The 13,446-nt window shown below is 30.9% G+C and overlaps 1 protein-coding gene and 1 long non-coding RNA gene across 9 annotated transcripts; both read right to left on the bottom strand.

Moving 5' to 3' along the window:
* Positions 1-2,703: 2,703 nt before the first annotated feature.
* Maf1 (repressor of RNA polymerase III transcription Maf1) lies at positions 2,704-8,707 on the bottom strand. Of its 8 annotated transcripts, none has more exons than XR_013878187.1 (5): positions 8,395-8,705; positions 7,499-7,832; positions 6,998-7,255; positions 5,305-5,580; positions 2,704-5,128 (listed from the first exon to the last, which is right to left on the bottom strand). XR_013878187.1 is itself a non-coding variant. In XM_080156050.1 (4 exons), the coding sequence occupies exons 1-4, from the start codon at positions 8,475-8,477 to the stop codon at positions 5,518-5,520; spliced, it is 738 nt and encodes a 245-aa protein (XP_080012176.1). In that variant the 5' UTR covers positions 8,478-8,707; the 3' UTR covers positions 2,704-5,517. The 8 variants fall into 8 exon arrangements, 1 of the variants encoding a protein (XP_080012176.1); XR_013878198.1 differs by having other exon boundaries at positions 2,704-4,090; positions 5,355-5,580; XR_013878194.1 differs by having other exon boundaries at positions 4,946-5,155.
* Positions 8,708-8,970: 263 nt separating this feature from the next.
* LOC145315937 (uncharacterized) lies at positions 8,971-12,037 on the bottom strand. The gene is made up of 2 exons (XR_013878200.1): positions 11,872-12,037; positions 8,971-9,067 (listed from the first exon to the last, which is right to left on the bottom strand). It is a non-coding gene; the product is annotated as an uncharacterized LOC145315937 (long non-coding RNA).
* Positions 12,038-13,446: the final 1,409 nt, after the last annotated feature.

Below are 13,446 nucleotides of genomic sequence, written 5' to 3'. Positions count from 1 at the left end.
CTTAAAGTGGCTTGTTATTTATAGAAATCCCAATCCCTTTTAAATAGTTGAAAATAAAGAGAGAAAAGATTTCGGTGGTTTATTACTTTAGTTCAGGTTAGATTATTTCTTAGTGGGTACTGCATGGGCACCACATTATAGGCACCGAAGGTAAGGGGAAGACCAGCGACCAACAGGAACTTTGAGGAAAAGCGCCAGATTATCTTTCCTGCCCAAACTAAATCATTAGATCTTAATCTACTATTTGTGGAACTGTACTGCTATCCGCTTTGTATAAACACATGTTACTATTATTGTGGCCACTGCGAAGATTAAGCAGCAGTAGTTGTTTCCAAATCAAGTTTATCAAGCCCTCATTTTTATATAAATATACTTCACGTCATGCCCCCATCTCTTTACATAAATAGTTTTCTAAATTTTATGTTTTCCAAGAAATTCAAGCAAATTTTAATATTTTTTTTCTAGAAAAACGCTTAGGTATACAAACCTTCAATAACCAGTAAAGTTATGAACAGACAAACGGACAAAGTGAGTTATATAGAAAATGCTCTCTCTCGATCAGTCCTTCCAATGCTCATATGTAATACAAATCTTCACAAGAAATTTCTCGTGTAAAAAAAACTGAAAACAGAAATATTATATGTTTAAAACAATACAGTACTCCTAGGTAAGGACTAAGTTAAATATAGAGTAGATGCTCATAGGTCCAGCCTTCTAACTTTAGTGCCCCAAAAATTATTTTCCTTAAAGAAAGTTGGAGATAGGTTGTGCTAAAATTCCTTAAAGGTGTAAGTTTTAAGGCTTAATAACAGTAGCAGATCGTTAATATTCACTAAATATGTGTATTCCTTATTGAAAAGAACTAAAGACAAAATAAATTTTAATATTATACTTATTGAATATTATCGTTGTACTACTGTTTTTAAGCCTTAAAACTCAAACCTTTACGGAATTTTAGCACAACCTACCGCCCCCTTTTAATATGTTTAAAACAATACAGACACACCTAAGGACCAAATTAAATATAGAGTAGATGTTCATTGCTCATAGGTCCAGCCTTCTAACTCTAAGTGTCCCAAAATTCTTTTCCTTAGTTAATGTTAGGTGTAGGTTGTGCTAAAATTCGGTAAAGGTGTGAGTTTTAAGGCTTAAAGGCTTTTTATGAAGACCATTGTTTAAGAGGTCCTTTTCCGGCTAAAGCAGTTTCGTTATAATTTTCCAGAGCTAAGCAAAACATTTCACTTAACAATAAAAAGTAATTTTAATTTGCATACGTTTATATAAACATTCTCATGTATTCATGTCCTCAAACTTTATACAAGATTTCATTGTCACGAGTTTATCATTCTTTTAAAATGTCAATATATAATGAATTGTTTCATATGAATGGATTTTTTACTACATTGGTAGATAAGCTACCGGTCATCCTAATCTTAAAACCCTTTCAAAATTGTAATACTTAGATTTGGACATGCCAATTATTAATCAAAATTAGGGATGGCAATACATATATGTTTCAAATATAACAGCTAACGAATACACCACTTTACATTTTAGTTTTATAAGAACATTCTCTTTTTTTGGGGGGGGGGGGGGGAGGGGGGGTTTAGTTATTAAGCTTCTCATATTGGTCAAGAAAATAGCGAGATCATAGGTACATACATACTAACATCGTTTTAATTAGGTAAGCAAAGTAGGAGTTGGACTTAATATGCAAGTTTTTTTTTACTTCTTTAACGGTGCCAGGAATCATTTTCCATTTTTTTTTTCTAAAATCAAAGTTTGGCTATATGTATTTAAGACTTACTTAATTATAAAAAATTTACATCTTGCAATGGTCCATTAAAGCTTAACAGTCGTAAATGATTTTAAAGTTTGAATTAAATGTTCTCTTAAACGGCAAAAAAAATAACTTTGGGAGTTAAAGGTGAAGTAAGGTAATCACGAAACTTACCCAGCCCAACGCTTCACTTTCATTTAAGTTTGAAAAATAAATTAGGGGTTATTTTCTATTTATAAACCTTCCCTGGACCTATAAGAATAATAACTGAAAAGGAGAACCATCTTAAGCTACAGACATCCAGTCGCTCTTATATATTTAAGTCAACAGTACGATACACCAAGAGCTTTATATCCTTTTAATTATTAAATTTTAAAGCCAACCCAGGGGTGTATATTCTGCACAAGATTTTTTTTTCCCCTGCTACAAAATTTTTTTTTTTATTCCCCCCTAGATTTTTCTTAAAAAGTAGGGGGGAAAATAGAAAAATATTTAAAGAACTCTATATTTTATTTATTTTATCCCTCCTACCACACATTTTTTAGTTTTTTTAACCAAGGAGGGGGGCGAAATGGAAAAAATGTTTTCAATTTTCTTAATTTTTACATTTTTTCCCCTCCAACCACTTATTTTTTTATTTCCCCCCTCCCCCCCTGAGCAGGGGATCCCATGCAGAATATACACCCCTGAGCCAACCAGAACTAAATCTGAAATATTACAAGATCCTTCCCATTATTACATTACAAAACCAATTAGAACTAAATCCGGACCTTTAAAAGTTTAATCCAATATAAATGTTTAAAATTTTGTAAAAATTCTGACGTTTTTTTTATATTAAGATGTTTACCTCCTTTTAATTAATAAGCAGACTAACGAACAAATTTCAAGTATAAAGTAGCTTAAATCACAAAGAATACTAATAATTCTGGTTTTACTTTATTTGCACATTCTGTGGTAGGTCTCCCCGACCCACAAATCTGTGGGCCAAAGATACATTAATTTGGGAAATCCAGTTCGTTTACATAAATAATAATAATTAGATTTTGTTCAACAAGAGATACATTAATAATAATTTCGCCAGAATACTGTTTCCAGTGCTGAGAAACTCGAGACATGCAGAGAGAATAGTCTCGGGTTCCGGCTTTTTGTTGCAATAACTGCTGGCTTTAGGATTCTTTATTTTGAATTTGGAGATCTGCTAATTCAACGGTAAGATGACTCATCAGTATCTTGTATTCAGTCGAGGAAAGATAACACATTCAGGTAGCATAGACATAGCAATCTGATGCCTAAGAATGTTCAACAAAAATTCATAGAAGATATGAATAACTGAAGCATTTTCCTGTCCTGTTATTTTGAAGCTGTTAACACTCTCCAGATTCAAAAGGCAGAATTGTTTGGGCCAGGAGCTTTGTTTGTGATAGGCTCAGGTGGTGAACTACACAGCAGCCTGAGTCGCGAGTTTTGGTCGCATCAATAAATATGAAGGTGGCACTTGGAGAGTCCAGGGCGCCAGGACAAGGCCTCCAAGTGTCAGGTTAAGGATCACTGCACACACAAATATCATGTACAATCTGGTGAGCCGCCCACAGGCAGGCACATACACTTTCTTGGACACAGCCCTCTCTCTCGTGACAATTTTGAAACCAGTTTTCCATCCAATAAACTTATTTCAGGGGAAGAGAGGGGTGGAGTGTTTGTGTGGAGGGCGGTCATTCTAGATTGTACCTTGTACTACATTTGACATGAGGTTTGGTTTGGTAATCATATACATATTTTATTACATATGTATACTGGTAGAGATAAGAGTATCACTTATATTTGTAAAATTGTCCGAGCATATTTTGATCAAGTATGCTCTTATGGTTATCAGTACTAGGTAGGTACAAAATTTGTACCTTCACAAAAGTCTCTGCGGGGGTTTAACGGCGCGTAATTAATTCAAAGTGTTCATGGGAAAAATTTCTCACTTTGTCACTTTTTCTTGTTGATTTCAATACAATATTTTTATATACATAATACACGATTACAAAATGAAAGAACTTTTTTAGGATTTTTTATCACATTTTCTAAAAAAATAAATTATATGGGGTGAGGGTTTGACTGTTATTTTTTAAGGAGATCTAAATTTAGAAAAGTCTCACAGTACTTAAAAATTTATGGCTTCAAAATTTAAAGATTTAATATGAAATCTGTGAGATGAATTTAATAAAACGAATAATAATAGGTATGTTATAATACAATAATATAAATATATAACATATGCGCATAAAGAATTGAACTAGCTTCAAATTCTCATCAGCGCAAGTCCTCAAAATGTAGTGAAAAGTAGAATTTAAATGTCCGCTAATAACTCTGCCTTGAAAACGAATTGATTTCTTTGTCAGGTTACTTTTAAACATTTAAATTTCAAGTCTTCGGTACATTTCGAGCGTCTCATTTCAACAATAAAAGCAAAGATATTTAAGTTTTAAATTTCTTAATTTAAAAAGAATAAAATGGGAATTTTTAAACTATTACCTATAAATTTTAAAGTAAATTGCTGAAAATCTAATCAAATTGTTGAAATGAGAGAATAAAATGAAAGAATCAAGAATGATAAATTCGTAGAGTCAACCGAATAATGATTTTACGGTTGGCTACACGATTTCTCCCCTGGTCAAATAAAACAAAAAGCATACATCCCGAACAAAGCACCAGTGTGCCACCTAGTGAACGTATTGTGCACTAGATTTTGCACAAAGGCCTGTGCACAGGGTGTACAAAAGAACTCTGCAGAAATTTCTTTCAAAAATGGGAGATTTTACTATCAAACTTGACTTCCATGCTAAAGTTTATCCATAATGTAGGAAAGTTTAATTTTATATGATTAGAAAAGCATAAAGTAATGATATTTCAGGATCATATAAGCAATTTAATTAAAGTAATATACTTTAAAGATCAATATTGCACCATTCCTGCCAAAATAAGTCTTAATACTATTATAATCAAGAACAAAAAAAAACTCTGGAACATTAAAGATGATGATGTTAAATGAAATACAAGTCTTTCCAATTGATTTTGAGTGTTAGTTGCTCTAAATTCATTTGACTTTTATCAAACAGCTGCATTGGTGAAAGAGGAGTTAAAAGTAACAGCAAATAATTCTAATGTGAATAATGATGGTTTTGAGTATAAAACATTTATTTCTTTACTTATTGATTGATAAATGTGACTTGTATCGCTTAGTGTACGAATAGAGGTACATTCAATAACCAAAGATACCCCCAATTTACTCAATTTACAAGATGTTCAAAAAAAAGTTTAAAAGAAAAACAAGGAGCATTAAAATATAAATTCTGCTTAAATCTGAGGTTTAGGGAAGTGTAGTTTAATCTTAGTAAATTTGATTATTCGCTAATATCTTGAAATTAAAGAAACTTAATATTTTTAAATTTTGATTTTAGGAATAAATATGCTCTAAATTATATATTCTAAATATAAAATAATGGAAGTCTAAATTATCTAATAAAAATTACAAAAACCTCAGATCAGTAAAAGTGCGAATAAAAAATATTGATGTTGATTAAAATACATTAGATTTAGATATAGTTGTTTTAGTTATCAGAATGTGCACTAAGTTCAGGATTTTCCTTCCATACATAGGGATGATGGTAATATAATATATGATAGATGTAGAGTAATATTAACTGGATTCCTATGCTGTGTTGTATGTATATGGTTGTTCTTGATGTGAACTAATCAAAATAATCCATTTCTTCCATAGCTTCGCTTGAACAATAGCCAGACTCGTAAAATTGCTGAAAATAAAAATATATTAATTAGGGTTGGCAATCCGGAATCCGCCCAATTTTTGGGTCAATTTTGGAATCCGAATCCGGATCCGGAATCCGTTTTTTAATAGCGGATTCCGGATTCTGAATTGGTAGGCTAGAATTAGCGTCTTGAGTTTTTTCTTTCAACTTCCCCTTTTTTAAAGAAAAAGATTATCATCTTTATATATAATATCTTTTAAAATCTGGTTCAATTCTCGGAAGTGAATTATAGAAAAAACCAAAAACATTAATTTTTTGGACATATGAAGCACTTAAATTTTTTAATTTTTAAAAAAAGTCTTAAAACATTGCTAGAATCCGGAATCCAAATCCGGAATCCGCCAAAAATAAGAATCCGGAATCCGCAAGGAATCCGCCACTTTTTTTGACGGATTCTTTTAAGAATCCGGAATCCGAATCCGGCCCAAAAATTCGACGGATTGCCATCACTAATATTAATACTCTTTTTATAGGTATTATTCAAATGTTGGTAAAGAAAATAAAGAAAAAGAACAATAGGTATAGATCTACATATCTAAGTTTAACAAATTCATAAGAACAAGAACACTATAGATCTACATCTCTAAGTTTAACAAATTCTTAAAAACGAATTAAAGAACACTATAGATCTACATCTCTAAGTTTAACAAATTCTTAAAAACAAATTAGGGAGAATGCATTTGTAACGTCCTAGTTGACTCTGAAAATAGTTTTCCCCTTCCTTGCTAGAAAAAACTAGCAGGGGAAAAAATTGAAAATTTTGCAGCAGGGGAAAAAATTAATCTTGTGCAGAATATACACCCCTGATTTTTTATTATATGTAGGTATTTCACCATGATAAAGTTAAAATACTACTATGAATAAGGTAGATATTTAATATTTCATTTGTTACCTACAAAACATTCAGTTTCGGTTTGTTTACTTAACAAATATTTTAAAAAAGAAAACATTTAAACGTCATCAAGTGATAAATAAATGATGTAACTATTTACTTTTTAAATTGGTCATCCTATTCTATAAATTATTACTTTTTTTGTCGGAAGCTTAAGATTTCGGTAACTAATGAATCGATCGAGTACTCCAATCATGGAAGCTTCACATATGTCCCGGCATGGGTTCGGGAAATATGATTTATAGATTTAAGTATTGGGATAGTTTTAAGATACATTTTTTATTTTAGCTATTATCAATTAGAGGATGTATACCATTCATAGAATTTGTGGTTTCATAACTATCCACAACGCAGGAATTATATGTGATTTGAATTCCCCCTCGCCTTACAGAATGTAATAGATAGGGCAGTGCAAGGTAACAAAAATCTATCTTGTGAAAGACCGTTGAGCTAATACATAAAAACCATTCTTTAACATACTAGTGTATATCATCCAAGCATGTTACTAACCTGACTGAATGGAGACAGAGCCCTGCAGGTGAAGAGCACAATCCTCTTCAGCTTCTTATTGAAGAAGAAATAGTTAAAGCTCCACAGAGAGCCCTCCTCGCCAAAGGGGTCGGACCCAAGGTCCGGGTTGTACGAGTAGATGTCGCAGTCCATAAGGTTGATCTCCTTATTTAAGGTGATCCACAGCTGGTCGTGGATCTTGCCGTACAGAGAGTTGGCCGCTACACTCAAGAGATTGTCAACGTTACTTGTTACAAACTAAAATTAGAATTAGATCAGTATTACATAGGTAGGTACCTTTTTAACAAATTGTATCATCGTATTTTAATTTTCACAATAGGGAACATGTCTAGGAATTAAGTGCTTACCATTAATGAAGACATTATTGTAAGACAAAGTATTAAAATACAGATTAATTAATAACTAAGTGATAATGATAAAGAATGTTTATATAGGTTTTCAAAGGGCAAAATCTATTTCTTTTCTTATTTAAAACTTTACCTGCAAGTTGGGCTCCTTGGTGAACTCCGAGGACTTGGCATCAGTGAAATCATAATCAGGGAAGGCCGCGTTCAGCGTAGATATCAAGTAGAACAATGTCTTCCTGTTGATGGTATCACACAGGACCGGCAAGCCGTTGCTACTCTCGTCCTCTGAACCAGAGCTGCGAGAGAATGTCCTGCTGCGGCTGTAGGGCGATGTTGAGAAGGCATAGCCGCCGTAGCCGTTTGTGGGCGGTGACAAGGCCTCGACAGCACTTGGGCTACGTCCACCGGAGAATTTTTTATATTGTTGTTTCTCGGAGCCGATCATTTTGCAGGAATAGCTTTCAATCCTTAAAAATCAAATAATGACTTTATAAATAGTTAACAAAATAATAAATGTAAAACAGACGGAAAGACAACATTATATACAAAATTGGTTTATCTAGTTTAATGAATATTTCGTTTCAAATCTTTTTTGAATTGCTTTGTCCTAAATGTTAATAAATATACTTTGTTAATACTTTAAAAAACTGACTGAACTGCAAAAATCCTATTATCATACCTAATTTTTTATTCATAGAGTTATCAACACAGTTTAATTAAACATGTTATTTTTATTTGATAAGTCTAATACACAGTGTTTCATGTTGAAAACAAAAATTTCTTTTTTTTTATTTTACAACAGGTGATAGTGCAACTTCTCATCAAACTTAATTTACCAATAATTACGAACACAAAAAATGTAGGTTCTATAAAGATCAAACTTCTTGCAATTAAAAGTTGATTAAAGAAATTAAAATGCAATTACAGTGTCTTTAGATAAGGCTCATCCTTAATACTATTCTAGCCTATAAATTACCTTGAATCTCCTTTACTTTTAAATATAAATAAAATGTTAAAATTAAGTTTTACCTGCCAATAATTTTAGAGTCGCCTGTCTCCAGACAAAGAAGGTTGTTAATGGCCTCAATTCCTGAATTTTCAAGCAGCTTCATTTTTGCAGATATTTTAGCTTCTTCTGATAAATTAGGACAGCAGATATAATAATTTAAAATTATGAAGTATGTGTAGTAATTTTAGATGGTTGGTGCACAAGGTTTTGGATGGATGGAGTTGTTTTTCTTTTTTTTTTTGCTTGTCAATGACTTAAAACCGTCGTAGGCAATTTAAGACCATTGTTGTATTCCGCGGTATTGATATTGACTTGAAGAGGATCATGTTTTCTAAACATACATTGTATTCGGTTTTCATTCATTTAAATTCTTCTAATAAAGGAAGTCGTATATTAGGTTATTGTGAATTTAATATTTTCTATTAAGTAGGTAAATGAAGTAATTAACAAAAAAGTTAACATTACCCACGAAATCATTATAGTTTAAATAAATCAACTTTTCCGTAATTTTGGCATTTAATTAGGTACTTAATTTAAAATTCATTCTCATATTAACATTTAATATCATAAAACTTGTATGAAAACTGAGTACATCCCTGTGGTAATATAATCTCTCCTTAGGGCACTAGTCCGCCCTTGCTGCTGCATCTCCTACCAACAGGATATAGTATTCAACACTTTATTACACAGCACCTGAAATAATGACAAGGTTTAGTGTTTGTCCTTTACAGGAAAGCTTTCTATATATTAACAGGCAAAATGCAGATCAAACTAAAAGTATTAAAGTCATTTCAGAAAATCAACACTTATTTTTAACACTCAATTTTAAGTAGGTAATAAAATGTTTTTTTTTAAATTAAAATTAGTGTTTCATTTAAGTTACAATGATTAACAGCTGTATAATACTTAAGGGTCAAAGACTTTTTATAGTGAATGATAAGGTTTAAACTTTTGACAAGACAACTCTACTTTATTTAGTGTTGTTTTGTTACCTACTTAATATTATAAAACAAGGATGACAACATCTATAATAGCGAAGATAAACAAATCGAACAGACAAACGAACATTCAGTAAAAACGGATTCAATATTTAATTCGCCTCCAAAATTATTTGAACGGAATGCTTAGTACGGACATACATTTTTAGAAATAGTTATAGAGATATTAGGCTTTTAATATTTGTCTTAGAAATTCAGAAGAAAATAACCCTTATTACAGATACCTTCGCTTTTAAAAAAATACTTCTATTCTAAATAAGGGGAAAATCAAAGCATAAAGGGGAATAAAACAGCTTCTCTTTATTAACAATTCAGGTTTTCAAAAAATAATGCACAAAAAAATTACACTTCCTTAAAACAAATAAGATTCTAAGTGTATTAAAAAATAAAAATATGCAATTTAACCTTGATTGCATATTTATCTGTATTAAAAATCCTTGTATTACTTTACTAACATGCATATACTGCAGATTTTCGGTCACGCAATGAGTGATTACAAATAGATTTAATTTAGAATGGACAAAGTGCACATATAATAATATAATATCTCATATTCCAAGTTGCTATGCGTTATGATAAGCCTTTTATCAATAAGGAATTCTTTCTAAATATAAAGGATTAGACCCCAACTTAAGAAATCCTTCTTTTTCCTACCTAGAATTTAGATTTAATGAAGCTTTCACTAAGTGAACTGTAACAGAGTCAAAACACAAAATAAACCTTTCTCCTCTAACTAAAGGGAAACTACTAGAAGAAATCTGCATTAAACTTCGCCTAACTTTAAAGAAGGGAAAGTCAGAAGTGGGGTAAACATAAGTCTAGGCTATCCCAAGAATTTCAGAGATAGTACAAGAGCTAGAAAAGTGACCTACTGCTTTCTCCACCCACTTTATGTCTATTAGCGCGAAAAAGAAAGGATATTATTATCAAATGTCAAATGCCTTCTGAATAAAAAAAAATTTACATAAAAAAGAAATCCAAATTTAAGTATAAATGTTATCAAAATATGAAAAATAGCTTAACATTGTATTTTCAATAGCTTAAATGATATAATATAAAAATCCATATGTTATCATAGCGTTAGTCAAGGCTACGATAATGAACGCGATTGAAACAGTTTAATCATTTCATATCCGTAACTAACCAGCATTTTAAAATAACATTACATTTTTCTTTCCAGGATTTTTAACACTTAAAGAATAGGTAACTTTCCAAGATTTTTTTTCTTTTTAAATTTTTTGTAGCAAATTACATATGAATTTTTTACAATTAAGTTTACAATAAGACAAAACTTCAATTTATAACTAAAGAAAAAAGCTTGTATTCTGGTTAAACGGTTTAACTATCACATATTAAATGGTGCTCACTCAACCCTTCAATAAGACTAAATTCAATTACACTTATTTTGCGTTACAGAATTGATTATAAACAAAAGGTTATTTACAAAGTATTATTTTATTCAAAACTTGCAGATACGTCCCCTAGCATCTAGGGGCTTAGTATTCACAGGAGTAAAAGGAAGCAGTAAAAAAGCTTAAAATCAATCCAAGGCATAAATAAAATTAAACCATCCCAGGATATATGTAAAGCCTCCCTAGAAAAGAAAACTTAATCAGTTGAGTACTTATTGAAAAAAAACTTTTTACCTACTTTTAATTAAAGATTATTAGCGCCAAAAAAAAAAGATCTAAAAAATGACAGGTCTATCGTCTTATTTAAATGCAGATCCATTAATTGCGTATAATCATTGAAGACTAAATGCAAAGGAGGAACGTGGTAAATTAATACAAAGGTTAATTTTGGTATTACTTTGTTTAAAGGAAGTCTATCTCTAAAACGGAATATCTTCGTGTTCTCAGGGTAGCTTTATTTATTCATTTAACTATTATGAATTAGTATATACGTGGATTTTTTTCATTTTTCTATAGGCCATCCAAGTGATTTAGAGCAAAACCTTCTTGAGTCAATATTATACTAAATTTAAAGCAAGAAATTCTTAAGAAAACTAACGTAATACCTAATAAAACTTGATAGGTATCATATTAAAAAATTATGAAAGTATTCTATAATCATTCTTACCACTAAATATTAAATGAAGCCTTATAAATGAAAAACGAGAAGCGAAAATATATTTTTTATGTAATCTAAAGTAAGTAATTAAAAACAAGATGAGAAAATACAGCTACAATAAGATCATACATGAATTTGTATGATAATACGTATAACGTAAATTTTCAAATACTCGATTAACATAGCATTATTTGAAATTAATTGACACTGTATTGGAAAACCCAGCAAGTTTTAATGAATGATCATGAAATAAACGTGAGATTCTAACGTCGAATGTATATAAAATTAATGAAAAGTAAAAAAAATATCCATAATAGAAGGAATTGGATTATGAATGTATTTTTTTAAAAACTAAGTCAGTTGTTTGACGTTTTATATTTTTATGCAAGTTTATCAAAATATAAAATTAAATCATTTAAAAAAACTTACCTATATAACTGGTGCTGGAAAATTGTATTTTTGCTTAGTTTTTATCACAAAATATTAAAATTTTGACAGTTTCCTCTTTGTTTGTTTAAAATCCAAGATGGCGTCGTGATAGACTGATTCACAGAGCTGAAAGCCTCTCTAACACAGTTCAGAAAATTTTCTGCGCCTTTCACGAAAAACATTTTTATCATAAAAATAAAAACTATTTTTTCTAATAAATTACGCTAAATTATCAGAAATCTAAATTCTTGTAAAAATATTTTGTTGCTGAGTGGTTAACAAAATTTCTGAACTCTGACCTTTCCCTTGCAGACAAACCTTGGACCAAAATAATAATATGGGTCTACTCATACTCAAACATAATACGATCATGATCTTTGCATGAAGCAGCGCGCTACATTTACATTATACAAGCCATAAATACAAGACTGGTTCTATTATGGGCGCACAGACATACCCACACAAAAAAAACTAACAAAAAAAGAAACCATTAACGCTTGCGTCGTCTGAAAATTTCTTTTTGTATAATCAATATACATAGAATAACCTTGCGGATTGTATTAAAAGCTAGATAAAAGCGGGACTAGTTTACAATTATGATCTAATCTACCGTGACGGATAGCTGTAAAGACTCGTATTTTAGGCATGTTAGAATTGCTTTTTTTGTCCATTTCAATCATCCTGAATATATGCATCATGCGCGATTCGCGAAGTATCTTTATAATTACGTCTAAAGAGTCATGATATCTAATCCTGTAGTTAAGCTTTATGTTATTTGTCCATTTGATTTGTTAAGGTTCGCTTTTGTGGATGTTGACATCCTTGTTTTTGTTTTTTACTACGCAATGCGACTTTGTTTCAAAACTTAGCTACTGTCTATTAGTCCGGTCAACATAATAATGCGTAATGTTTGAAGTTTGAGTCTGTCAAAGTTAAACTTAAGAGCAAATACATATTCTTTTTTGTTGCCTAGCCCAATTTTCCTTCAGCCTTTCATTCAAATTATCACTAGCCTTTTAAGTCTGCGTCTGTTGAAAGTCTCTATTCAAGGATAGATATTGAAGATCTAGATACCTACTCTCTAAATCAGCCAAAAGGAAAATTGTGTAGGAATATTTAGGCAATATTATTGGTTAGTAAGTGCAGTTACTTTTTACTTCATTCGCATTAGTCAGCTATGAATATAGACTTGTTTGAGTAAATTATAACGTGTAAAATCGGGTGTATTATAATGTAAAGCATTTGACGAAACATATACGGCAAGTCAGCTTTGAATAGTTGAATTTCTTAGGATAAAAGCTACCTTGCAGGATTTATATATTCGAAAAATGTGTCGCTTGTACAATTGGAATGAATCCTACACAAATGCGTTAGAGAGCTGAGAATCCCTTTTAAGTTTGATGGATTATGAAACAAATTGACTATCTAATTCTTCTATAACTATTTTTTAAGCCTTTCCTCGTATTGCATTTTAACTTTTAAGGCCAAATTCTGGACTTTGTGCCAGGGTAAGGTCAAATTACAATACTTTCAAGACAATAAAAACTTATTAACAATTATCGGATATTATTTTAT

The sequence above is a fragment of the Acartia tonsa genome, chromosome 1 (assembly GCF_053477335.1).
Source record: "Acartia tonsa isolate MP-2025a chromosome 1, ASM5347733v1, whole genome shotgun sequence".
In the NCBI taxonomy this organism is placed as follows: Eukaryota; Metazoa; Arthropoda; class Copepoda; order Calanoida; family Acartiidae; genus Acartia; species Acartia tonsa.
The sequence above is the reverse complement of the archived record's forward strand: the minus strand, read 5'-3'. Positions and strand labels throughout refer to the sequence as shown.